Here is a 27,649-nt window from a genome sequence, read left to right on the forward strand (position 1 = left end):
AACTGACTTTGGTCCTCAGAAATCTTGGCAGTCCTAGGGGCCGTTAGATGTCATCTGCTTTGTCCTAAAACACTAGCAGATAAGAAGGAAAGAGAGGTAATTTGATGTACCAGTAAATACCATCTAATTAAGTATTTCAGTGTGGATATACCAGTAACTATATGGTTCAGAAAGGATTTTTTTTTTATTGTGAAATATAATATTTTGAAGTAATGGGATGTTTTTTTACCTTAACTGTTTAAAAACCATATGAACTTGAATGCCAAACGAAGTCTTGCTTCCCACAGTCAGTTCTAGGTGGTCTTGTGCAGGCAGATTTGAGAGTCGAGCCATCTTCTACAGTAAAACCAAAGGTGTTTAGTCACCTTTATATACGTTGTTATATTAAAAGAAAGCATCTTAGAAGCAGAATATACTGGATATTATTTTTTTCACCCATTACCTTGCTGAGAAGCAACCAGCTTATATCCTTGAGCAGTATGAAGAGCTTCACTAGGATTCCTATAGGTATCCTTCATGCTTCCAGGGAAATCTGATGCAATGTTCAGCTTGACACCTGTAATTTAGGTACACTCAATAGGCCACAGAAACATCTTAATAAATGGCTTGGCAGGGAGTTTCCAGGAAAGCTTTGTCCAGAAGAAAGCAGAAATGTCACTGTGCTGTGTGTCTGGTTATTACTCTTGCTGTAACTTCAGGTTTTCTTACTGTAGTCACCTCTCTATGCTTTGGGCAAAAGTGCTTTGATGACGTGCTGAGAATATGCTAGGCTGGTGGTTTTGACTGTAAAAGTGAGAATTCAGCTCTGAGGTGGCTCCTTAAGTCTATTGATCTTGTCCCCCACCCCAGTGGATGCTATGGGGAAGTCTCAATGCTCTCTAGATTGTAATCTTTAATTAAAAAAAACCACATTAGGAGCAGAAGTTTGCAGTGTTCGCTGAGGGGTCCTGGGAGGATATTGATGCTTCTGCAGAGCATCTTTAATAGAATAAATAAATAGCTAAAGTAGACAGTGTGAATATTCCTCCTGCTGCCTTTTCCTTTAAATGACGCCTGTTGCGTGTGGCAGCATCACACTGTACTGCACCAGTACTGTAAGGCAGACAGAGGGGGATGGCAGGACCCAGAAAGGGATAAGAGTGAGGAGACAAACACAGTGATTCAGGATGTCCTCATGGATTGGTATGAGGAAGTAGTACTTCTTGTAGAAGTTCCAATAAACTGCACAGATTTGAAGGGGAGGATAGATGGCTCATCCATCACTGTAACCATGAAACAGCTGCCCTATCTTCTTACCATACCCTTAAAATAACAAAACCAAAACTCAAATAATCTTAAAAAAACCCCCAACAAGAGACAACCCTGGCTTCTGGAGCTGCATTAATTTGTGGACATGGTGTGGCTAGTGTGAAATAAACCTGACGCTAAACAAACCTCTCAGTGTGGTGACATGTCATTCTGACAGAAAGCAAAGCGACAGGTTTTACTGGATGATGGTGGTTGCTGTGAAGTAATGTGTATTTTGAAATCTGCTTAACTTTTGAGTCATCCTTTATTATAAGGCTTAATGCGTACAGGCACTTGTGCTTGATGTATCTGTCTAATGGCATCACCCTTGCCTGTGGGATATAATTGGCTTTCAGAAGATAATTTCAGAGTCCACCCTGTTTTTTTGTTTGAACAGCATGAACGTTTGAACAAAATGAATGTTAAGGCTTTTCTCTCTGGCAGAAAGTCACTGCCTTGGTGTCACTGGGATCACTTGCAACAGCAGTTTCACTGCATGAGTTCAGAGTTTTGCCCCTGGTCTCTTCCTTCTGGTTAAACACTCAAGCTTCAGGGTGGAATTTGTCCTGTAAAACTTCTGCAGCTTGTTTTGATGTCTTGGGTAGGGACAAGCAAATGTATGAGGGTAATTTTTTGCCCCTTGGCTGAGGGATAAGCATTACACCCTTTAATTTTACTTACTGCTTCCACATAAACAGACTCCTGTGTTTTCTGTTGAGTGGCATCATGTGCATGTTGTGGTGAGAAGTGATTTTGTGGACCAGATGTGGATTTACAGTCAACTTGAAATATCCCATTGCAAGCTAAGTTTCCTGAATGTGTTAAGTACTACTGAATTTGAAGGTGAGGGACTAGAGGTCAGAAATTTGTCCCTCTTTTCTCCTCATCTGTGTTCTTGATGTGGCTTTCAAGATTATTCAAAAGCACATGTTTGCAGGCACTATTGTTATTTAATATGACTTTTTTTTTCCTGAGCTTCCTCATGTAACCTCTATCAAGTGGGTCACACTGACACTCACAGTAATGAGTCACGTCAACAGTAAATGCAAACCATATGTTTGGTTTTTTTCTCCCCTTCTTCTTTTACACATGGCTTCTTGTTACTTTCTAAATGCTGACTTGAATTTAAACCTTGTTCAGCACCTGAATATATCTTTGGAGTGGGCAACTGTGTGTTTGGAGGATTCTGCAGAGAAACCAGAGTTTGATGTTATTACTTGTGCTACACTAAAATATGCCCTTTGCTACAGGTATCCTGTGTAATCTCAGATGAGTCACTTAATTCTTCTAAAGATTTCTTTCCTGTCTTGGTTCATCTCCCTACAAAGGGAAATGTTATGAAGCTTCTCTAAAGTACCGCAGAGCAGCCCGTGAGCTGCATCAGAGGGTCTCATTTTGTGTGGTGCTCTACAGGCACTGAATAAAAGATGCTTATGTTTGGAAATGAGGTATGCAAAGTGTAGGAGGAGAAACAAGCTTGGTGGTGAAGTGATTTGCTCTTACTCATAGTAGGTTTGTGACAGGACAGGGACCAAAGGATTTTTGCCTGATGGCCCAAATACTGTACCAAATAAACCAGGCTTCCCACAACTTTTTCTTTTCACTGGAGTGCCTACAGCTTGCAGTGTCAGTGCTTGGAGTCACTCTGAGTACAGAACCTGCGTGCTTGGTCCAGCATCAGTGATGGGCAGCAGGGGCTGTTCAGAGCTGTTCTCAGTTGAGGTGGGGGCAAGTGAGTCATGGGGATTTACTGGCCATCTTGCCTAAGCACGGCAGCTTGCTCTCCTTTCACTACCAGCTGCTCAGGGATCCTGGTGTTGCTTTCCTGTCCTGTCTCTGTGATCACTGGCTCTCAAAGTGGCTCTTGGGATGTTAATTTTTTGCCGTGGTGTTGGGTAAGGACACAGCGCCAATGGTGGCCCTGTGACCCAGAGGCAGTAGCTGCCCATGTGGATCTTCTTTGCTGAACACCCATCGATGTGTGTCTGCTTGTAGCCCATTGGAGCTGGGCAGTAAAATGATAAGCACAGTTTAAACCTCATACTGGGAGAAGTGGGGGAACAGGTACATGTACTGAAGAAAGTGGCATAGCTCAGTGCTTTGCCATCTGTGACTGGGGAGTGTTGTGCCTTCTCCCTACCTCCCAGTTTGGAGATTAGGGCTGCTCAGCTGGGGCAGGGGGTATCACTAGCACCCAGAACATCCCTTTGCTCTAGTTCACAGGGTGAGCTTGGCGTCCCTCCCAGTTTCAGATCCATTGGGAATATAGACTTGGAAAGGGAACAAAGTACTCTGCTAAAGGTGGAGTCCAACCTGTGAGGCTGGAGAACATGCTGGTTGAAGCCACCAGGAAGGGAGTTCAAGTGTATGTGTTTTACAGAGTATGTGCCAAGTCATTTGCTGCATCTCAGCTGATGGGCAGTAACTGAGGCTGTAGTAATTTAATTGCTTTTGATCACGTGCTTATATCCTATTTAATTTTGAAGTCAATTACTAGTGGTTTGACTTTGTCTTTTGAGAGGTGATTTATAATTGTTCCATAATACTAAGATTGCAGGTTACTAAGATTGCTGCCGAGCTGGATGGGCTAAAACTCAACACTGCCCTAGATTTCTGCGTGTTTGTTGATGTGGGTCTTTGAAGGTTTGAGGTTATGACAATCACATTACTACTAGCTCTGTCATTTCTCTAACTTTCTCTTTCCTTCTTCCCCCAGTGGTTTAACTCACGAGTCTCACAAGAAGGATGTTGAACAGGTCTACCTCCGCTGTTCTGAAGGGTCCATAGAGTGGATGTATCCTACGGGAGCACTCATAGTCAACCTGCGACCCAACACTTCACCTGCCTCTTACAAACGTTTGACTGTTTGCATAAAGCCCTTCAAGGACTCTGCAGGAGCAAATATTTATTTGGAAAAAACTGGAGAACTGAAACTCTTGGTCCGAGATGGAGATCGCAGCCCCAGTAAAGTGTACTGCTTTGGCTATGACCAGGGGGGGCTGTTTATTGAGGCCACTCCCCAGCAGGACATTAGCAGGAAAATTACAGGCTTCCAGTACGAGCTGATGAACAAGGGGATAGCATCTGATTTGCACACAGTTTCTGGTGAGTTCTGGGACATTGGTCGTGTTTTCATGTAGTGTATGGGATGTGTACAGATGGCAAGAGTGAGTGAGTGAGTGACTGGGGAAGTGGTTGGGTCTGAATTTACTAACAGGCTATTGTGGACAAATTGCTATTTTCTTTGAGTTTATTGCTGATATTTGGGTGGCATAGGCTGGATTCCAAGTGATCTGTTAGGGGCTAGGTGTTGAGCGATTCTCCCCTCGCAGGCGTGGGGTGAATCACAGGAGCTGGCGTTCCCCTCCAGTGACGTGCAGGCTGAGCTGTGCTTCTCAGCCTTGCTGAGGCAGCTTTCTAACTACTTTTTACTGAAGTTTTTAAGACCTCGCTGCATGTTTTGAATAATAAACATTGAAGCCAGGAGGAACTCCTTTTCCTTGTTAGGTTTTTTTTCTCCCTTCTGCAACTACTGCTACTTGCTGACCTAATTATTGCTTTTTTCTTTTTTTAAACAAGGCAAATGGTGTGTTCCTTCCTCAGCTCTGCTTATTAACAATGTCTTGAGCGTTACTGTGCCATGGCAGAGCTCTTCAACACCATGACAATGCTTTTACAGTGCCGGTGCTGTCTTCTCTCTCAATCCCTATGAAAAGCAAGTTTTGTAAGGAGGAGTTTCACGCCAAGAAAGAGCTTGTAGGAAGGGGAGTGGACAAACTGAAAGAGCTTACAAGCCTGATACTTAAGTCTGATACTAAATAGTAAGCTAAATGCTTTCGGGAACAATAGTTCTAGGTGTAACCTAATTGTGCTAATCAAGAAAAACTAGCATTTGTGGAGGATGGGAGGGTGGGGTGGGGAAATTCTCTTTAGATGGGCAGTATCTGGTCCATGCATCTCGGCCATTCAGAACTGCCTCTAGCTTTTATTCTCAAACCAGGGAGGGGAGATTTCCGGAACTGCAGATCTAGGGTAGTTTGTCCTGAATGACAAGGGACCTTTCCAGGTATTTTAGGTGGGGAGGCCATGATTTCTCTTTTTGAAAGGGTTGGGGGCGAAGGCAGCCCTGCAGCAGGGGAGAGGAGTCCTCCCGGCACGCTTGAGATGACTTGGCCCAGGGTAAAACCCGATGCAAAGTGATGCTGTAGGTAGGCTGCCTACATCCTGTAGTGGTGATGTCATATGCTTACTTCATAAGTGGTGGTGTGGCTAATTACACTGTGGCTGCATCTTCCAGGCATTGCGTCCCTCCTCCTTTTTTGGGATAAGTGATGGCAGAACTCGAGTGCCATCCTCTCCCCTGGCTCTGGTCCACAACAGGACTCTGGCTTTGTGTGTCTGTGTGTGCTCACCACTCTGCTGGCCTTCAGATGTTGGCACAGCAATCCAGACACGGCTTCTTTTTTTCTTTCTTAGCAGATCCTAGTTGGCCTGAGCTGAACAGTTCTAACTCGGCAAGGCGGTAGCTGGCTGAGGGCTAATGCAGTAACCCCAATAACGGATAGATGGCGTGTTTGCCATTGAAACAAAGAAAACTATAAACAAATATTCAAGGGTATGTAAGTTGCCTCCACGGCTCTTGCTGTGCATGCAGCTTGCAGCTTCGTATCACGGGTCCTGCATTGCAAACAGACTTCTGCTGCGTTCTACAAGTGCTGCAGCAGGAGTTGGGTATCTGCTGCACGGCTGCGTCCCCAGTCAGACCATCTCTGCAGAGATGAATGCTCTGTGCAGAATGCTAGCTATGTAGTAAAATTCCACTGCAGCAGACATTAAATACATTGTTTAATCAGTTATTTGGAGAATGTTGCCAGATTCAGTGCTTCTTTCTTTGACAGGCTATGAGGATGGAGACAGAGGCAGGCTGCTGATAAGTCATTTAAACCCACCAAGAAAAGTTCTATGGTTTTGTGGAGTTTTTTTTTACTTCTCCTCCCTCCAAGTTGAAATTGCTTTTGCTACTAAAATAGTGTGCTAGAAACGCTGCTTATCACTGCTGGTTATGGTTTGCACATAAACATGGGTTCTCCTGAGGTTTACTAAAATCAAAGGACATGCTGCTGGCATACTGTCACATCCCAAGCCAGCACAGACTGCTGTGTGTTCAGAACTAAGTGCTCTTCGTTCCACATAAAATCTTGGGAGGATTTTTAAGCTGATGGGAGGGTTTTTTTCAGAGACTTTCAGAAGTCAAGCTGAGGACTGACTCCAGTTACAGCCTCCTCCTTTGACAGGCATATAAACTCACTTTTTCTGTGACTGCTGTGTTCTCAGCTGTAACACAGACTGGTTGAATTTCAGCACTGTCTTATGAAACAATGTGGTAGGCTATCTGCTTCATGCTCCAAGTGTCTTGTTTGGACAGAAGCAGCTTTTTAATAGTTCATCAGCAGAGCCTTCAGGGCAAAGTAGGGCTCCCTATTGTATTTTGAATTATTTCTCTTGCCTTTTTTTGGATCCCCAAACTCCTGGGGAAGGGTGGCAGGGGGTGAAACCATGAGGAAAATGTCATATATATGACTTTTTCCACTACTCAGTCAGATAAACGCTTTTATTCTCCTAGAAATATCTGTATGTCCAGGGAAACTGCCAAGTAGCTGCCTTGTGAGGCTTCTATAGAGCAATATATTTGGGACTCTTTGTGGATCTCCTTTCTTCTGGGGCCATTTCAAGTTTTTCTGTGAAAACTCCAAAGAAATGCCCTTTACTGAGCCACTCATTTGGAGGGGAATCTCATCATCAATTGACTGAAATCACTGGTGACTTCTTCATCCCAGAGGAGGCTCGAGCCAGAGGCAAGTGCTGAGCTTGAAGGAGCCAAAAGCTGCATTTAAGGTTCTGTGTTCTCTCCAACCATACTTCTGTCCCTTGGTCACAGATATGGCTTGTGGTGGCTTTCAGCTGTTGCACACTGGAAAAACAAGCCTGGTCCTCTATTAGTTGCAGTGTGCTGTGAGGTGATGCTGATGTTGTTGTGGACCCAGGGCTGAGATGTGCCAGCAGCGCTGGGCAGAAGAGGTTCACACACCTCCTGGTCTTGTTTCACACTGCAGTGCTTCATCTGGCAGGGAAGGACTGAAAATCACAAATATTGCATTATTTTCTTACAACTGCAGAATGGGAGAAATGAGTCATAAAAGACCCAGGTGTGGGGCTGGGCAATCCAGCCTTTTCCTTGTGCAATAACCACTTGCTAACAACTTCTCTCCACTTTCCCTAAACGGCGTGTTTGTTTCCTGGTGATAATTATTGTACTCTGCCCTTCAGTTTACTCTCTCTTCCTAACCTGGCATCCCAGCTCTGATTAAAGAGTATAAGTCATCTGCTTAATACTTTAATGACCTGTTGTGTCCTCGGAGTTCTGACATTGCAGGGTGCATCAGCAAATCAGCAATGCTTGGCAGGGTGCCTGTGGTTTAATTAGAAAACCTCAAGTTTTATTAGTTTACAGTCATTCTTTCCCACTTAATCAGAGCCTAGCAAATAATTCAGTAGAAAACATACCCAGGTGGTGAATTGGCCTTTCCATTTTCTTGGGAAGGTTGAATGACACGGTGCAGCCACAGGATTTTTCAGATTTGGGGGGCTTAACCCTTTTCTTGGCTCTGAGTTGTGCCTTATCATGTTCTCGTATGGCTTCCCGAACTGTAGGAAGTGTTTGTACTACGCTGATAGGTTTTCATTCAGATTGCTGAAATGCAGTATGAGGTTGAAGTATTTGTGGTACGCTGATGTTTGAATTCAGGCAGCTGACATCTGGTATGGGGATGTTTTTTTACTGTGATAGTAAGCAGTTCAAAAAGTGGGGATTTGTAGCTTCTGAAGCTGGGAAGAAGGCAAGCTGCTGCTGTGCTTGTCACCTTGTTGTGTGGAGTAGTCCCTAAGGGTCACCTTGACAATTTTAACATCTTGATGGCTGCTTCCTCCTCCTGATACCCAAAAGGGATGGGTGTTCCTAGCACTTTTGATTTCAGATTAGCTTTAGGATTGGACCCCTATATAATTCCCATCCATACTGATGGTCCATTAACAGATGCTTGCAAGTAAGGCTCTGAAGCCTTGGTGCCTGCCCAGAAGAATTGAGGCACTGTGACATTTTGGCCTGAAGGCATTTGAGAAGCAACAAAACTTGTTTAGGTTGTTGAATTCTGTTGATTCTAATCTTTTCTGCTTGTGCTGGAAGAAAATACCTTTTTCTCAGCTATAATGACAAATACAGGGAGGTTTTGGCAAAAGTGTTGTTGGTCCAGACAGTTTCTAGAAGTTTGCTGAAGGTGTTAACCCACATGAGCTTCTCAGCTATAGTGGAGTGTGTGCCAGGTCTAGCTCTGCCTTACGCCACAGCAAACTGCTTGGATTAAATTCTTACAAAAAGCATGAAGGTCCCTTGAGAATCATTTGCTTCTTAAGTTCTTCAGCTTCTGTTTAACTGATCTGGAATGAGAATCTATAGGTTTGACAAACGTTATGGAGTGGAAGGTCAATCCTCTTTCTCCTCCCCGCCCCCTTGCCCCCAAGACCTTTATTTTGTTAGCTAAAGTCTGTGTGTCCAGATTGTCTCATCCAAGCTCTGGATCCAGCTCTCAATAAGCTGCATAGTTTGCTTTTCCCATTGCACACTCATGGGATGTCTGTAATTTGGTTGTTAGAGCTCAGGAGGTAAATTGAAAGCCTTTTCATTACCCACCTGCTTTTGTGTAGTAAAGAAGTCAAACTTTAACAAAAACGTCCCTTTATCTTGATGGCATCTACCCACTTAGTGCAGGTTCTAGTAACTGTTTTATATGTTTTCTTTATTCAAGCTGGGTACCTGGCTGAGAATATTAATAGATAGGAGGTACAGCATTCAAGTGGGTATCTGAAAAACAATCCCAAACTGGATAAATCCAGCTAACTAATTAAAATCAGTGTTCAGCTATTTCCTGTACGCTGTTAATTCCCTGGCCTGAGAAAACAGGTTGGAAATTAAGAAAGCTTGGAAGCATTTGGACTGTGCCAGTGTTTCAACTAACAAATTTTGATCTTTAATGCAGTTTGGGTTTGGCAGAACTGTGGCACCAATGTAACTTTATGTGTAGTGTCCCAGTGCACTGTTGTCATTGCATCTCAGAGGGTCCTGATCTCAGGCATTCCTCACGTTGCTCCCAAATAACCAATTTTTAATCCTTTTTTCTTTCTTTCTTGGAGGCTGCATGTGCTGCTGAGCTTTGCAGCCCGCAGCAGCAGATGTGCTGGTGTATTACTCACTTCTTGCTGGAGCAGAAACATCCTTGCTTTCTGTCCCAGAGGCCGGTGAGCAGGAAGCTGTGGCTGGCCGTGCCCGCTCTCAGCCAAGGTATGCGCGGCATGGAAACCGCGGTCGGTCCCGCTGTGCTCATCACCGCACTTAGCAGAAGAGGTGGTGGAAAGAGGCACTGGGAAAGCTTAAAATTCAAAGACCCCACGACCTTTATGCTCAGCACAGGTTCTGCTTGAGTCATCGTGACTCTCTGAGAGGTTGGCACCGCGCCGCATGGCATGGATGGGTCACCGCAGAGTGCTGTGGGGTTGGCAGGGGTGTATATTCCAGGGGTGTATATTCCAGGGGTGTATATTCCAATACACTCCATGAGGTGAGAAAACCAGCTTGCTTTGTCTTGTTTTCCCCCCATCCTACTTTTCTGCACAGGCTAAAACTGTACCTCTTGGTCTTATGCCGTCTGGGGAGGGGGGAAGAAGGAAATCTGAGTGTGGCCTGGTTTGGTTTGCACAGGATTACTGTCGCAGGATGTGCTGGTGAAATGCCTAACGAGCAGTGAAGCCAAGCCCAGTAAGACTGAGCTCGTGGTTGGTATGTTTGGTAGACTCTGTCCAGCCAAAGGGTTCCTGTGGGGTTATAGGCTGTGGGCTTTTTCCCCTCTCTAAAAGGTCAGCAGCAGGTTTGAAGGGAAACCCCCCAGAAAACAGCCTGAAACGCAGCTCAAAACTGGCCTCGTTAAGGGACCCTTGGACCCTTCTGCTTTAGGACCAATGATTTTCTGAACAGTTTTTGTGTGCATTCCCTGACCCTACATGTATGTGTAAAACCCCATATTTTAAGCTGGTTTTGGAGGGCATATCACAGAATTGGGTGTCATGCATCAGCATCTAAATTGATCAAACTGGCTGCTGTATAATGGAGCCTGGAGCAGGATTAATTCTGAGGAGCTAGAAACCTGCTTTAGTAGGTTTCTGGGGGGGAGGGGGAGGGGGGGGGGGGAGAGTTGAGAGCAAAGTTTTTGGGTTTCTTCTTCTGAAATGATTTCCAAGTGGAGTTTTGATGCTCAGGGGATGCACGCACTCTTCGATGCTCTTAAATGGAGCAAGGGGTGCCATTTGTGGGATCTGAACCTCAGTAAGGTGAAAAAAGTTGAACCAAGATGTCTTCACCTAAAAAAACCCACAAAACAAAACCCAGGATTGGAAGGATGCCCTGATTTAATCTTTCCCTCCCCCAAGATAAGGAGTGTGACAGCAGTCTCCTCTGGCCCCACACGTCCGTTCATGTTGCCAGGACAGTAGCTGGTTTTGCAGCGGGCAGAGGAGGTGACAATGGAGCTGCAATGATAAATACACAGCTGCAGGGGAGAGGGGGTAAGAAAATAGCTTATTTTTGCTAGACTGGCCACGAATGCCGTTAGCTTATTTCCCAACTCAGTGGGCAGTCAAAACCAATAAGCAGTCAGGTGTATTGTCCAGGCAGCTGGGGCTCTGCTTTGCTCTGACCTTTATGTATGGTGGAAGATGGTCCCACAAACAGATTCGCAATCCAGCAGAGTTGCTTGGCAGTCTTTAATAATGCTCTGTGCTTGCACTGCAAAACTGTTTAGTTTGCTAATTCCTGAGGCCGTAGTTAGAGAAGGGATGGGAGGGCGGGGGAAGCACATTCCTCTTCCCACCCCCCACCTTCCCCGAGGAATAAGAAATTCACTGAAACATGGGCCAAAGTTTTCCTGTGTTAGGGCCTTGATTCACAGGGGGCGTGGGGGAATATCTCTTTTGCCTTAATCTGTTGCAGAAGCCAACAAATATAAACCGTAATATTGCATGGATAAGTGGAAGTTACCCAGGGCCCAAAGCTCTGATCTGCTAAATCTGACCTTGGGAGGTTTAATACTGGATCAAACATCCAATACTGGATTCGACATTGAACACCTCATCCTGAGAGATGTAGCCCTTCCACAGTCGCCCTCAAGAGTAGGCTGATCAAATAAACCTGGTTTTAAGATGAAAACTGGCCTTTTTCCTTCAGACCTCTCCCACATATCAAGGAGAATTTGGTTTCTAGAAACAGGAAGGAGAAGGACCGGTGGGGATGTGAGTGCACATACACTATGTGGTTTTTTTCCTATGGGTTTTTTTTTTCCTTTATAAAGACTCACTTAATCTTTGATCTGTCATTATTCCACTCTCAGGGTTTAACTTTAACCAGCCACTTGTTACTTAATTCTATTCCCCAGCTCCATAGGAGGCATTAATGGACCAGACCGAAGAGAAGGGTGGTGGGGAGGGAGGGAAGGCTTTTGCGTTCCTGGCAGGTATCCAGTCTGGCAGTAGGTGCTGGCTCCAGCCTCTCCCATGGCCCTGGCAGGGCCAGAGGGAAGCCTGGACACCAGAGTGCCTTGGCTGCACAGTTTCCCCAGGGCATGGGAGTAAAACCCACCTAACTTCTTCATTTGCAAGGGCTGCGTGACATCGCAGCTGCATGTTTTGTTAGCAGTCAGAGACAAAGCCAAACAAGACACCAAAACTGGCTTCATACCTCTGTTTTTCTAGATCTTGTTAGTGTGTGCTTTTACAAGGCTTTGGAATGACATTTTCTTTAGAAGAAAAGAAATATTTTCTATGTGAATTTTAGAGGGGATGAACCAACGTTGGTGGGTTTTGAGTCACTGGAGATACTTGCTCTGGTCCTGTGCTGCTGCATGGTAGATGGGCAGTGTGGAGGTGCGATGCTGAGGCTGGCTGTGCTGGTGAGCTCTTGTGGGGCAGCCAAGAGAGAGGTCCTGCCCTGGCCTTTCCTCTGCTGTAAGGTCAGAGGAGGCCCTCAAGTGTATGGAGGCTCCTCTCCTCTGACTTCCCAGCATCTCATTCATCCTACCGCCTGCCCAGCGCTTCCCACTCCCAACCCCCTTGGGCAGCAGTGGTAGGTTGGAGGAAGGACAGAGGAATTCTCTGTGAGATTAAAAAATAGAAATTTTTTTTTATGGCTTCATATTGGTGTCTTGTGCAATGCAGCAGCAGATCCCAGCAGTCCCCTTGCTGCCTGCTTTTCCCTTTCATTGCAGTTAGGATGGGGAAGAGAGAAAGCAAAGAAATAGCAGATGATTACGAACTCTGCTTGCACAGAAATGTGCATTAGTGCAGTTGCAGAGATCCTCCTTGTTTGCTGGGCTCTCTCTTTTCTGCTGCAATCCAGACAGAAGGAGTTGAACTGCTGATTTGATCTGCTGACTAGGGCTTTTTGGACACCACGCATTGCAGGCTCGCCTGTAACTGTGGATTTTTATAGGGCTGGTGATGCAATGGGTAAGTGTAGGAGCTCGGCAGGGAGTTGGCACTGATCCTGTTACCATTACAGCACTGCCCACCCTGGCACAGAGGTTTTTTCCATGGCAGTGTGGGCGCCTGAAGCCCAGCACTGCTCTCTGAACACTGCCCTGGGGTGAGGAGAGTTGGGGTGGTGATGAGGACTGAGCTGGGTACGGTGGGAGGGGAGGCAGGGGAGGGAGGAGATGCTGCTTGGGCCAGGCATTAAGTTTTTTTCCTGATGGAGCAACAGGCAGCCCAGAGGAGATGGGACAGACAGATGTCTCTCAAAGATCTGTCACTTCTCATCATTTTTCCTGGGTTGATCCACCCCCAGGCCTGTGCACTAGTTGTAGCTTCGTAGTGTCTGAGGCTGCGTGAATAAAATCTGCTCTGTGGCTTTTTTACATTCCTTCTTAAAAGATTTTAAACAAATAGCTGTTTGTCTTTCTAGCTGACCTTTCAGCTCATTTGTTAGAATGGGTGCTGCATCTTGGAGCAGCCAAAAGGCACTGACTCTGTGATCCCAGAGGATCCTTACATGCTCTGTAGCTGCCGAGCCAAGTTTCATTCTGAAAGCTGTTGCGAGTGGAGCTTGCCTCCTACCACATCTCTTCCTCACCCTGTTTACATACATGGTCTTCCCTGGTGCTTAAGGGCTTTAATACCCTCTTGGAAGACAATTCTGTGAAAAGATAAATTTTTGGTTTATGGTCTCTTGTCTTGATGTTTCTCAGAACACAAAGGTCATCACATCTCTAATGGTGAGGTTTACAAGATGTTTTTTTATCCTTTCTTTGCAGGAAGGAAGTGGTATTAATTCTCTTGGCACAATCCATGCCACAGCATACGAAAGTCTGTGTTTCATTACACTTATTTGCAGGTTTAAATTGTTCTTGGCCAGTGTCTGTATTTTCCAAGTTACTTCTGGAAATCTGTACACATGTGCAGGTTGCGCTGATGTTAAATAGGATATAGGGCAAGGAAGCGGAGCTGACACTTTCTTTTCTGATGAGATAAAACCATCCATATCTCTGGTTCACATGAAGAAGTCAGGGGAGAACATCCAGTGCAGCATCATGATTATAATGCAGCTGCTGGTACCTTGTCCTGTACCAAAACAGGCTGTGTTTTGGCTGTAGGAGTCTTTGTGTTTTGTATCTTTGCTCACGATCCTTATTTTAAGCTGCCTCTTCACCCCTGGGGCTCAGACTAACCTCCTAGCAAATTCTTCTGCCTTCAGAAGAGCACTAAACTCCCTCAGTGTGTCATTCACAGCGTTAACCTTCTATTCATTGAAGAAGCACAATCCCTTTGGATCCCGTGTCTGAGGGTTATTGAGCCAAGGGGCTGGGTGTATCACAGGTCCAACTCCCATGTTTACTCCCTGACTTGGCGTTTTCCTACTGACACGCTGGGAGAAGTGCAGTGCTTGCAGCAAGCTGTGTAATCCTATCCCATCCAAAGACAGGAAAACCTTGTTAAACAAAAAACTGAGGAGAGTGTTCCTCTGTGTGTTGTGTCAGTAACTCCCAGCCCAGCTGTGGAGATGCTCTGTGTCATCTGGCCACGTTCTCCCTGTCTGCATGGCTGCAGGTATTGTGTTAAAGGCAAGAGGGCTGGATGCAGCTCTGCTGGCCCGAGCTCCCAGCTGGTGTGTTCATTTGAAGCATGAGATGTGCTGATGTGCAGATGTGTTGATGTAGTTTAGATGGTGTTTCCGTGGAGGGGTGGGGGGATGTGGGGTGTGAATGTTTTGAGGTTGAATGTTATTTTGGCTTGCTCAGGAAGAGCTTTCTGAGGGGGCGAGGAAAGTTGAAGGTATATCTAGAAAAGTGGTGACTAGTCAAAGCCTGGTAAACCAGAGTGGTTGTCAAATTCGTGTCTGACTCCCCTGCAGAGCAGCAGGTCTTTTGGTTTGGGATATGAGCTGTGGGAGGTTTGTTTCACGGCAGAAGTGTTGCCTCTTCAGAGAGAAAGCCTAAGCAAGCTTAGGAAGAAATAATTACAAGGAATTATTCTACTTTTTCATTAGTTAAAGCAGGATCAGGGCAATATATATTATTTTTTCCTAGCTAGTATGATGTTTGCCCTTAAACTTCTGTCTCCTACCCAAATCACCAACCCGGTCATCAGTTGAGACATAATCATTTCTGCTTAGGACCAGAGAAATGATGGAGAAATGCAGAGTCATCGGTGAAACCACATCTCTATTTTTTTAACCTGCTCTCAGAAGTCTGTGCTCCATGTTTCCAGGAAGGAGACTCATCCTATGATGCCCTTTCCAGTACAGTTGTGATTGCAGAGCTTCCAGCAAGCGTTTGAAGGGTGTGGGGCTTTTCTGTTCCATGTGAACTAAGGGTGATGTCAGGCTGAGAGCTTTCATCCAAGAGCTGGGTTTACTGCGGCCCTACACTGGTACAACTTGAGGTGCTGCAGCTGAAATCAACCTGGCCTCTGCCAAAACCCATTTAAATGTCTGCTGCTGAGCCTGCAAGAGAAAGGACCACTTGTTGTTATCAAAAGATTTAAACCCAGAACTAACACAAAATAATGCTCCAACCCTACCCGGGCTTCCTCAGTAGCTTTTGATACTTGAAAGGTCTGCTTGCTCTTCAAAGGGTTATTCAGAAACACGAATGTGTGGGTGATGCATGCCACGGAAAGTGGAAGCACAGATAAAGCAGCTCACTCTTTCCCTCCCCCAGCATCCACACCTCTACCACACCGCACGCGTACACCAGCTGCTCAATCAAACCAAAGGGTATTCCTCGGTAAAGCGGTTTTCTGCAATTACTTTGTGTTAAACATTTTCACTTCTGCTTAAAGGGTGTCTCTTTTCCTGTGTGTGTTGCTGGAGCGCTGCTCTGTGTTCAGCGGGACCTACCCAGAGACGTGGGGTGGATGGAGAGGAGCTTTTGGGCTCAGTAAGTGGAGCTTTGGGATGGTGTGTGAGGAGCTGCAGGCTGGTCTTCATGATTGCTGTGAGGTTGTGGAGTGTGTTGAGGAAATTCAGGAGAGGCAGAGACTTCTTACTAGTTGGAAGCTGGTTTTGGAGTAAGGTAAGGTCAGTCAGACCCATGGGTGGCTGATGAAACACACATTTCAAAAGAAGATCCAGCCCATTCATGTGGTTTCTGTGATGCCTGCAACCAGAGCCAGCACGTCTCTCTCTGAATGTGTCCCGCAAGGACCTGTCATCCTAAACCATGACAATCGCCCTTCAAGTAACCTCCATCTCCTGGTTTCAGAGAATTGTGTGCAAATGTTGCAACCCAAAGGAGGAAGAACTGGAGTTTGTGTGCTGAGAGAGGATGGAAACACCTACTCACTGCACTCGAGGCAGATGAGACTCATGCTAAACTGTAGCACTAAAGGTGCACTTAAACTCATCCTCAATATTGGAGGAGATCCTTTCTAGACAACTCAAGTCCCTGGTGCTGGCTGAGCTGGAGACCTTCTGGAGCTCATGGCATCTCCTCAGGGCAGGGCCCTCTCTCTTCCTGAGCGTTTCTGCCTCCCTGCGGAGAGGACCAGCAACAAGTTTGACAAAGCTGTTGGCCAACAAGTGTAGTCTATTGTTAGTATCGCCACGTCTTCCCCGGTAACATCAGGTTCAGAGGGCAAATCGCTCAAAGCAGCTGGGACATGACTGCTGGCTTGTGAGGAATGATGTAATTACATCTCCCTCTGCGGGGAGGTGAATAGAGAGGCCTTTGGAGGCACTGGACCTGGGGGGGGCGGGGGGGTGAAAGGAGAGGGGCTGCCTCAGGTTACTTCAGGTCAGGATACTGTCAAAATCCATCAAAGGCATTCCCAGGAGAGTCGGCAGCCGACGTGCACAATGCAGGCTTTATGCCACCGGCGATGGAGTTGAGTTATAGGCATCTGGGCTTTAGAGGGCTTCAATAAAATGCTGCTTTTCTCTCCTTTTTTTTTTTTTTTTCCACCCTTCCCCTGCTGCTGGATGAATTAAGGCTCTTTGGCTTATCGAGTTTAAAGGAATTAGAGCAGCTGACGTTGATATTGTTGTTGTTGCAAATTCACAGTCTTGCTGTTGGACGCAAGAACCTGGGCAGCCCGAGACATCCCCAGGGAGTCGGGCGTCCAGCAAACACAGCAGCATTGTGTAGTAACCAGGCCTGTTTCCCCCAGAATGAACATCACCTCCTGCTGGGCATGAGCTAGATGCTTTTATTTTGGCTTTCTCTTTGATTATAAGGATATGTCCAACTTTAGCCTGAGGTGTGGCTGTCGTTTTGACCTACTGATGGAGGAAAACACCTGCTGGCCCATCCTGGAGTGCTGAACTGAAGCGAAAATCACTGACTTGCAGCATAAACACGCAGATTCCTTAACGCCAGTGACTCCAAAGAAAGTGTAGGCATTGCCTTCTCCTAAGGATTTTGTTTCTTTTATGAGACTGTGGAGGAATGAGGCCTTGCATGTAGCGAGCGACTGTTGCTTGCTTTTTAATGGTCCGTTTACCTCAGCAGTAATCCTCCACGACTCGCTTTCCATCTGTGCTCACATACCTTGTTTTTGCCACTTGCAAGGTATATTTGATACTCTGTGAATGCAGATGTGGGAGTTCTTCCACAGAAGAGGATTTCTGTTCTTCGTATGTCTGTTGCTGCAGCGATGGGTGGTGGTAAATGGTTGTTAAAATAGGCTTGCATGCCACCAAGCTGCTGTGAGTCAGCATGGGTCTGAACTAGGTTTTAAGTAAGGATCTAGTGTGAGCAGTGTTGAGGAGTTTTAATTTCCTTTTGCATTTAAAAAGGATGCAGGATTTTGCCTGGAGTCCAAAATTAAAACGACTTCATTCTGTGTATACGTGGAGGTTTGGTCATTTCATTTATCATGCTGTCAGTCTATTTAAATGGGAGGAACCACTTTTAAAGTATTTTGGTTTTCATCTTTAAAGTTGTTGCTTGTGTTGCACTCCTTTTGAGAAGGAAAATGGCTTAGTCATCTTGTTTTTTTCATTTTTCTGATGGGGTTGAGCAAACTACAGAGATGTCTGGAATAAACCAAGGCTGTTTTCACTCAGACTTAAAAAGGTTGAGATGCCTTTTTATTATTAGATCTTCACAGAACAAAATATCTGAAATCCAGTGTCTGAAATCCAGCTGTGGATTTTGAGGATGCCCATTGGCTGTGCTTTGTTTTAGAGCTTCTCTCAGTATGACAGTGCTGGAGGCTTTCCCTCCAGTTGGTCGATCAAACTCGGGTCTTGAGCAAGGCTGGGGAAGAGGTGTATTTGCCCAGGATGAATTTGGGAAGCTCCACAAATGAAACAACTCCAGGGTAGGATGTTATATGATTAATGGCATTTTTGCTGTCAGATGAAACTTGGATGTTTGGTCTAGCCACTAATCAAAATCTCTTGAGTAAAAATTATAATAACTTTAGACTAAATTATTATAGTACTCCAATTTTGTCCAGGCTTTTGGCTGGCTCTGTATTTCTCATGATATTAAACAGTTTCCAGACTTCTCCAAAAAAGAGAACTCAAGTGGTGTGTGGAGGAAGGACGGGTGTTAACGGCTGACTTGTTTCTAAAGCCGTGGAGGTGTTTGGACTCAACTAAATAGAAATACTCACTTGATGCAGATGCTTTAACAAAACTATTTTTCCTATTCCTTGTCTCTACTTTTGGAGCTTTCTAACCTTCTAGAATTATTCCTTCAAATATCCCTGCCCAGAAATGTGCATTTTACATTCACTTTAATCCTATTAAACAGAGTGTTACACTGTGTATTAATCATCTGACTGGAGCAAATCTGGTGGATTTGGTTCAATAATCCTTCTTTCTGGATCGCTGCCTTCCTGGGACCTTGGAAAAAATAAGAGGTTTGCTGTGTCTTAAGTTAGAGAATGGCTTGTGCTGTCTCAGAGAGCCAGGCTAATAGCTGAGCATCGTAGGCACCAGTTATGTGTTGTTTAGATTAGTTCAAATGCGCTTCTTAATGCAGCGGATAAACTTCTCCGGGAAGCGGGTGGGGGCGAGAGGAAGGGTGTGACTATTTGGGAATCTGGTAACTAAGTGTTTTCAGATGTTGAGGTTCAAAACCTCATTTTTGGGGGGCGTGGGGAGAAGTTGGGGTCGCTTCAGCTTGGGGTTTGACCATGGGTTGCTTGATGAAATGGACTGTAGGCTGGATGCTTGGCCTCGTCTCCAGCGTGAGCCAGTCTTTGCCTGTGCTGATTCATGCAGAGCAGCATGTCAATGGACAAGTGCTGCTTCAAGATGCTATCAAGTGAAAGACCAAACTGATCCTTGGGCCCTGCTGGACAGACTTAATTAGCATTGCTGGGCAGGGCAGAACCTGATGGTAAGCAAATTCCTGAACCCAGTAGGGTATTATAGAAACATCTGTACTGCAACTACAGTACCTTCTGCTCAGAAATAGCTGGCTGAGTACAAAGAGGAGCCACATTCTTGCATTGATTAGATTAGTGCAGATATCCGAATGTTTCCAGCAGTACAGGAAATGGTCTTTGTGCTGCTTGAGCTCTAACAGATACCGGCTCTACTCTGGGCTGGAGTTTCCGCTTTGCCTTGACGCCCTCAAACACATGGGCTGGGGTGTTGTGTTGGGGTTGTTTTCCCCCCCTTCCCCTCCTTGCCTCCCCCACTATGTAACCTCCTGGATCTTTGATGTGGTGATAGACTAAGTGGCTTGTGAAATAGCCCAACAACGCCTGATAGAAATTGTAAGAAAGCAGCTTTGCCATCAGAGTTTAAAAGGCATATGATCTTCAAAGCCTTCTCAAGAGCTTTGAATGTACAGCAGAGCACGCTGCAAATGCACCCAGTATCAAAACATATTTTGCATATGTAGAGCGAGTGTGTGGGGTGCTTGCTGGATAATACATCCCAGCAAGAGCATGAAAGAGATCCATATTCCTGCTTCAGCACAGACATCTCGTGGGGCTGGGGGTAGCCTCCGTTTCTTGTAATGTCATTGATGCCCGACAGGTCTTTAGACCACTTGTCCCAGTGGGGTGGGTGTGTGTGTGTGTGTGTGTGTGTGTGTGTCTCCGTGTCCAGTTTTTGGTTAATTTAAATAATGGCTTGTTTATTTACTGTCTTCCAGTCCTTGCTAACTCTGACGCTGTCTCTCCAGCTCCCTGCCGACCGTGCAGTGACACAGAAGTCCTCTTGGCTGTCTGCACTAGTGATTTTGGTGAGTTGTCTCTTCTTCCTTTCTCCCCCTGGGGTGGTTTGCTTCAATGTGACATCCATCAACAGTGATGGACTTGGGCTTGGCAAGTTCCATCAGCAGTAAACACCATCTGATGGGGCTGTGCTGGGGCAAAGGGAGGGAGGAGGACATGGTGTGAAGGACCTCAGAACCTGGTTGGCACTTCCCTGGTATGGGCAGAGAATGACCCAGCAACCATAGTCAAAGTAGAAGCTCAAAGACTTGCATTCATCTAAGAGAGGCCTCTACTTGCTGCCCTAAAATGGGGTGTTGACAAAAGGCCAAAAGTTTCAATCATTCTCTGTGCTTCCCTTTTTAAAGGGGAAATTAATATTAGCTGGTGTCTGTGATGGCTGATGAGCAGAAAGTTGTCAGGGAGCATTAAGCATGTGTCTCCTTTTCAGAACTCTTTACCATGATCCATGCTATTTTCCTGAAATGATTTCTGTGTTTAAACTGAAGATGTGAGTGCCCTTTGCTGGACAGGCTGCAAATATAAACTGGAACAGACACAAATATATGCTGGAGGTTACTGATATAAACTTAACTCTAAAACCAACATAGGACCAAAACTGGGGCTGGTGCAGTGAAATCAGTTCCTCTTGACCTGCCTGGTTGCATGGGGCTGAGTTTGGAGCCTGTTCATAGAATCATAGAATGGTCTGGGTTGGAATGGACCCCAAGGGTCACAAAGCTCCAACCCCCTGCCACAGGCAGGGACACCAACCTCCAGGCCTGGAGCTACACAAGGTTGCCCAGGGCCCCATCCATCCTGGCCCTGAACACCTCCAGGGACGGGGCATCTGTTGTTCCAGAGAAGGTTTGGGTAACTCTTCCTGATGTCCTTTCTCTGTTTCCAGTGATCAGAGGCTCCATTCAAGATGTGACAAACCTGGCAGAGGAGCAAGAATCCATAATTCACGTCGGTGTCAACAAACTGTACAGGCAGAAGAGCAAAGTCTTCCAGCTCACAGGGGAGAGTGGGAACTGGCGAGGACAAATCAAGACCCTGCTGGAGTGTGGGGTGAAACCAGGAGATGGAGACTTCCTTTTCACGGGACGCATGCACTTTGGGGAGGCCAGGTTAGGCTGTGCCCCTCGTTTTAAAGACTTCCAAAGGATGTACAGAGAGGCAAAAGACAAAGGGCTAAACCCATGCGAGATCGGCCCCGACTGAAACCCCCTGTTTGGCTGAAGGTCGCTTTTAAGCATTTGGCTGGGAATATTTCCTGGCCAGGGTGAAAACTCTGAACAAAACCAGTAACTGAGAGCATGGACAGATCTGGAGTGCAGGCTGAGACCCCCCGGACACGTCTGCAGCCTGCAGCGCTGTTAGACTAATGGAAGCAACAGAGGTACGAGCTCAGAAGGCTGCCAAGCAAGCAAGGCTGGATTTTTAACCAATCTTGTCCTTATGAATTAAGTTATTATATTTTTTTAGTGACTTCCTTAGGAAAACAAACAAAGAAAACTCCCATGTCTTAATAAAAAAAAAACCCAAATGAAAGCCAACATGCCTTTGTATCTTTTTAATACTAATTTTTAAAAGTCTCTTAAGCTGATGTAGCATTTGGTATGGCATATTCTGTATAAATGGCCAAGAATGTGATAGAGCAAAGTAAACCATCTTAACATTGATGCTTTGTAAAAAGCTTGGTGTACAATTCAAAGTTGTTTCTTATGACAGAAATTTATGGAGCCAAACTCTTGTGTGTGTGTGTGTTCTTTTTTTATTTGAAAGAATGTACAATGGCTGCCTGCAATTTTTTGTCCAGGCTGGCAAATTCTTTCCGTTCCAGAGAAATAAAGGTCCCTGGATTTGACACATGCTGCTTAAAATCTTTTATTTATTTAATTTTTTCCCTCCCCTTCTCTGTAAGGTCAATCTGGGCTGGTCCAGATGTGCTTATAGATCAGTTCCGGGCTGCTCACTTATTTGTGGCTTCTCTGAGCAGAAACAGAGTTCCTGTGAGGCAGCAGGAACCACAGTGTTTTTCAAAGGGGAAGTGGGAGCTATTTTTGGAGATTCTTAGACACGTGTCCAGGCAATGCTCTTAAGTGTTCTTCTCTCTGATGCCTATGGGGTTGTTTTGGGAATGGCTCCAAAGAGCAGGCTGCCCCTTCATGTTAAAGTGTTTAATTGTGTTGGCTCTTAGCTCAGCACCAGGTGGACCTTCGTGCCTGTCTGTGAGTCCTGAGGGCCTGGACATCTTGTGAAAAGTAAGTGCTTTGATAAGGGTGGGCCACTTTTGGAGGCAGTGGTACCGATTCCCACGGTGGTACAGGTGTGCTCCCCACTTGTTCAGTTCCATCATTCCCCATAACCTGCAATTCATCACTTGAAGAGGATTTTCACAATGATTTTTAACCTCTTGCCCAGCACTTTCTACTGTCCCAACTTTTTGTTTAGGCTGTCAGGTTCTTAAAATAAGAAGTTTCCATTTAGTGACTCCTTTTGCCTCATCCCTTGTATCTCCTGCCTGTAAATGTTGTTTCTGAGGCTCGGGGAGGGCGTCTGGAGGGACTCAGATGGCCTTGGGTGGATGCAGGAAGTTCTAAGATGGATGGAGCAGAGATGTCTTGTGAGACTTAGCAGGAGTAAAAATAATGGGATTGTACCAAAGGACTGGCCCAGTGTGGGACCAAAAATCCCTCTGAAAGTATTTCTGTAGACTTCTCAGCAAGATTCATTGTGTGGGCCTGTTGGAGAAGGGGAGCTGCTTTCAGCTGAGGTAAGATTGGTCCTAAGATGCTCCAGGAGCCTGTGGCTGCTCCAGCAAAGACCTCTGAACCCCCTTTAGCACCCATCTATCTGCTGTTAACCCTGGCTGTCTTCCAGGCTTCACTAAGCAAAGGACCAAATCCAGCATCCTATTCCATGTGGTTCAAGGCTCCCTGTTCTGCTTGGAGTTGTGAGGGAAAGGGGCCAGGACCTGTGGAGAGAGGAAATGGTTCACACTTTGTCTTCAGCCTGCCCCAAGCCCTCTCCTGAAGCATTGCTTCCCCTTCCTGGGATCTCAGCCCAGCCTTCTGAAGGCTTTTAAAAATGATTCTGTGATTTAGCACTGAGATAACTCCCCAGTACATCTAAAGGGGCGTTTCAGAAGCCCTGTACCTAACCTTTCCTCTCCTGTTGTGTTTCATGAGCTTTTTCCCAGTGATTGCTGGCAGGATGAGGAGGGGAGAACAACATGTTCCTGGAATTGTCTCCAACCTGCCCACTCTCCTCTTCCTCTGCGAGGCTGCGGGACTGAGGGGAAGAGGCTGAATTAAATGTTCAGCCAGTATTTGTGAGGACAGTGGTAGCAAAACACAAGAGGCTTTGGCCCTGAGGCTCCAGCTTGATTTTTATGGCAGTTTAAATTCTTTGTAAGCTTCTCTCTCTTTTTTTAAAATACCCTTTGAACCACACTTGGAGCCAAGCCCTGCATTCGTGCCTTTCCTTACTCCAGCATCTTGCTTGCCTACCCAAGGCCGAGCAGGGCTGTGCCTCCCTCCACCTCCGCCAGCACTGGCCCCATTCCCTGCTGAACTGCTCCCCTGAGGAGCTGCCTGTGTGTCCTGCGAGCTCCCTGGAAATCCTTGCAGGAGAGGAAATCCTGCCCTGCTGAGCTGTTTCTCTGCCTGAGCTCCACATCAAGCTGCTGAGGTGCAGCGTTGCAGTGCTCTGTGGCTGCATGTCCATCACACTGATGCTGCTTGTGCACCTACAATTACAGAGCATCAGAGGGAGTGGCTGGATGAGCAATAACCTTGCTCAGAACCCAGTTCTTTAATCAAAGTGGCATTAAGATCTTGCTCTGCAACATTTTCTCCCTCCCTGCCCTTGTCTCTGTCTTGAGCCTGGCTCGATGCAGCATCACAGGTTGGCTGATGTGCATCAGCCCCAGCGAGTCACAGGTAATTGCAGGACTCGCTCCTGGCCGTGGGGCTGGGTGCCACATCTCTCCATAGCTGGTGTGTGTGTGCAGCAGGAGGTTAATGGAGGGATTCTACCCACTGCCCTAAAATCCAGTTCCCAAATGCTCACCCTTAAGTCTTTGAAACACGATTACAGCCTGACTTATGTGGCAGCAGGTTCAGGGTCAGAAAGGATGGAGTAAAAAATTACTGTCTTTGCTCTCATGTGCTGACTCGACTCTATAATGAGTAGTAAATGACACTGAGGTGGCATTATGTGAGGACATGCTTGTTGGCACCTAATGGAAAAGCTTGGCTGAAGGTGACCCAGGGTAGAGGTGGAGCAGTTGCTTGCAAAGCATGGGTTTTCTTGCAGTGCTCAGAAGATGAAGGGCTTCCTCTTGACACCTAGTTAACGTAATTGAATTCCTCTTAAAAGCAACAGACTGACTTATCTGTTCTTAAGAAAGCAGAACTAATGAACTTGAATTGCCTTCGTTAGAGCCCCCTTCAGTTGGGCAACAGCACACAGAAATAGACACAAGTCATCTGCTGTGTTTTTGCGTCCGAACTCTGGCAAGCATGTGGTTTGGGTTGTTAGTGAAAACACTTACCATGGTAACCCTCTACTTCTCTGATTTTTCCATAAAGCATCAGTTACGAGGCCACTGGTGAACTAAGTGACCTCCTAGGTAAGAGCCACGCAGAGCTTGCTTCAGTGACAAATAAATAAGGTTGAGAAACTCATGTGGGTGTGTCTACATGGGTCCGTTTGAGGTCTATTAGATGCTGCCTGCCTGGGGGAAACTTTGCCTTCTTTCATCCTGTTGAGAGATGGGATCATCTCTTCTCCAAAGACCATGACCTCAGCACCCAGCGAGATAGCTATGCATGGTTTGCCTCCAGCCAGACCAGAGGATCATGATTAAAATGCCTGATTGCTTCCCATTCGGGAAGAACAGGCCACTTTTCTCCAAGCTCTGCTGATATGCTTTGTGTCTTGCATGTGAGCCATGGCCACGCCGCACAGAGGCGTGTGCCCTGCCACCCGCCCCATCAGGTGATGTCCCATCCCACCCTCAGGCCAACCAGCTCGTAAGATCAGAGACTTGCAGGTAGCTTTTCATCAAGCTCTTTTCTGTTGCTGCCACCTTCCCCCAGCTCTGCTGTCCCATTCCTGCTGGCGATCCCAGTTTCCATGCTGGTGATGCCAGTTTCCATGCTGGCAGGCATTTGTCACTGCTGTAGCACCAGCCCACTGCTGCTCTCTCCTGAAGGGCACTGTCATGGTGCTCTGAAGCTCCTTACCATCAGCAAAGATCAGGCTGTGCTCTGCTGGGCAGGGATCTGTCTGCCATGTCAGGGTACTTTGTGGTCTTGTCCTCTGAGCAACAGCTTCTCCCTGCTCTAAAGACACACATGGGCTGTGGGGGTGGACACTGTGGCCATACACAAGCAAACCAGTAGCCAAGCTGTTGGCACCTTGAACACCACCATCAGTGTCTTCTTCAGTACAGAGACCGACTTGTTGCTGTACTGAAGTGAGTCCCCCTGGCAGAAGGCAGAAGAGATGACGTGGCTCTTGCATCCAGCTCCTCTGAGCGTCCAGCAGTGTTCACCAGCCAGGGAGGAGGCTGTGCCCCCAAGGCCATACCGTGGTGCAATGCAGCAGGTGTTTCCTGCATACCTCACCTTTGAAGTGTGGTGGGACTTGTATGAGCTTCGAGCCTGACCAGCTGATGTGAGGCAACACCCTCAAGGGAGATAGGAGCTGTCCTTTTGCTCATTACGAACTTAATTAGATTACACTTCTTTCTGGAACTGGAAAAGTCTCTTAGTGATGCTTGTCAGAGGTGCTGCTTGAATTATAAATAAGGTCAGCAATACTGGGACCAGCTGTTCAGGAGATATTCAATTGAAAACCAGATTGGGTGTCAAGTAAAACACAAAAATATCAGGAGGGAGACATATGCAAGTCTCTGAGAGGGGTTAGAAGCAAAACAGAGCCAAAACGATGTGCAGAAATGTCTTGACAGCAGCAAGATCCAGTCCTGGAGGAGTGGAGCTGCTGGTGTGAGGGAGGAGAAATCAAGTTTCTCCTTTCCAGCTTGACAGAAGTGATTCCCCTTTCTGCTAGAGGGGCCAGCCCTCTCTTCAGCTAACTTTGATCCTCCTTTCCATGATTCCTTACTCTGTTTGGCTGTGGGTGGGAAGGAACATGGTGTGATGGTCTGGGTGCTGGAGCAAAGGCAGTGCCTTCTCCAGAGAATCCTTTCTCCTTCACCATCAGTCTTTTTATCAGAGCTTCACTGAGAGTCATTGAGGGTCAAATGCTACAAGTAATTGTGGGTGCTCTCCCCATCCTCCTCATCCTCCTTCTCTTCCTCCCTACCAATGGCTAGGTGCTTAGTGGAGTGAAAATAAAACCACCCTGGGAAGGTCTTTTTAGGGCATCGTGTCCATCTAGATGTCCATCCATCTCAACATCACCCAAATGCCTTGATTTTGCCCCCAAGCAGCATTTGGAAATCTCTGGCTGAGGCAGAAGACACGGTACAGAGCTGTGTATACCTGCTCCCTTGTGTCCCTCCTCAGCTCTGGGCTACAAGCCAGAGCTGAACATGAGTGGTAGGGGTGGCCATGGCAGGCTGCTTGCCCACCAGCACTGGTACCTGTGTGTGTTCATTGCTGCAGCCAGTACCTGGCTGCTCACCCACACTGATGTGGGCAGTGTGCTGTATAGCTGGGCTGAGATCAAGCAGCAGTTTCTAAGGTAAGAGTCCCTTCTTGGCCCTCTGGGATAGGAGCATCCATGGAGATACACAGTTACATCTGAGTGGGAGCAGTGGGGACAAGGGAAGCAAAAGAAAGGGCAATTTTCAATAGTTATCTCACCTGCTTTAAAGAAATAACATCTCCTATTTTATCCCTTTCCTTGTTCCCTGCAGGGCAGGAGATGCAAAACCTGCAAGAGCAATAATCTAGAGGAAGCTGTGGCCAGCAGCCTTTGCATGGATGGGGATTCACAAAGCCCCAGAGGGGCCCAGATTGCAGGAGAGGATTTGAAGAGACAGTCAGGCAGTTCCTAGGATGGTTGAGCCTGCCCATTCGTGGCCATGAAGCCCAATAATGAGAGCACCACTAACGACTGCTGCAGGAGGGGGGTTGCAGAGGGACCTCTCTAGCATTTGTTTCCTTTCCCCAGCTGAAGCCTGTTGAGCTGAGGCTGCTGTAGGAGACAGGTGCTATATAACCCAGCTCACAGCTCTTCCAGTCTTGCTTTGTGGTGGTGGTGTGAGCTCTTCTAGAAGGTCCTTGCATGGTGCTAAGTGGCTGTGAGCAGTGGTGAGTTGCTCCTGTGTCTGAGGTGTGTGCAGCCTCACCCATGTGCTCCCTGTGTGCAGGCTGCCAGGGCAGGGATGAGGCTGCCAGGACAGGAGTGCTGTGAGGGAGAGGAGTGTTGGCTTGTGCTTGCAGCGGTGCTGACTCAGGGCTTTCTCCTCAGGGCTGTGTGCTGACTCAGCTGCTTTGCCCTTTACTGACTTCTCTGAACACCAGGGGTGTCTCCTGGAGCTTGGGGGCCGTAGGGCTGAGTGTTCAGTGGGCTTTGAGAGTCACATCTTGGATGTGTTGGGGCAGTGGCC

At 46.6% G+C, this 27,649-nt stretch overlaps 1 protein-coding gene across 2 annotated transcripts; it reads left to right on the forward strand.

Moving 5' to 3' along the window:
* The first annotated feature begins 4,007 nt into the window (after nucleotides 1-4,007).
* Nucleotides 4,008-21,930, forward strand: METRNL (meteorin like, glial cell differentiation regulator). 2 transcript variants are annotated; one of them, XM_084273554.1, is made up of 3 exons: nucleotides 4,008-4,392; nucleotides 20,028-20,087; nucleotides 20,966-21,930. In XM_084273554.1, the coding sequence occupies exons 1-3, from the start codon at nucleotides 4,080-4,082 to the stop codon at nucleotides 21,280-21,282; spliced, it is 690 nt and encodes a 229-aa protein (XP_084129680.1). In that variant the 5' UTR covers nucleotides 4,008-4,079; the 3' UTR covers nucleotides 21,283-21,930. The 2 variants fall into 2 exon arrangements, with proteins under 2 accessions (XP_084129680.1, XP_084129679.1); XM_084273553.1 differs by having other exon boundaries at nucleotides 4,021-4,392; nucleotides 19,998-20,087.
* The last annotated feature ends 5,719 nt before the right edge of the window (nucleotides 21,931-27,649 follow it).

Source organism: Gallinula chloropus, assembly GCF_964237585.1.
Source record: "Gallinula chloropus genome assembly, chromosome: 20".
Taxonomy (NCBI): domain Eukaryota; kingdom Metazoa; phylum Chordata; class Aves; order Gruiformes; family Rallidae; genus Gallinula; species Gallinula chloropus.

What these genes read in the sequence shown, in the direction of transcription:
- METRNL (XM_084273553.1), top strand. Translation starts at nt 4,080, where the DNA reads ATGTATCCTACGGGAGCACTCATAGTCAACCTGCGACCCAACACTTCA. An exon ending in TGATTTGCACACAGTTTCTG is followed by an intron (nt 4,393 to 19,997) that starts GTGAGTTCTGGG and finishes ACTGTCTTCCAG; the next exon opens with TCCTTGCTAACTCTGACGCT. An exon ending in TGTCTGCACTAGTGATTTTG is followed by an intron (nt 20,088 to 20,965) that starts GTGAGTTGTCTC and finishes CTCTGTTTCCAG; the next exon opens with TGATCAGAGGCTCCATTCAA.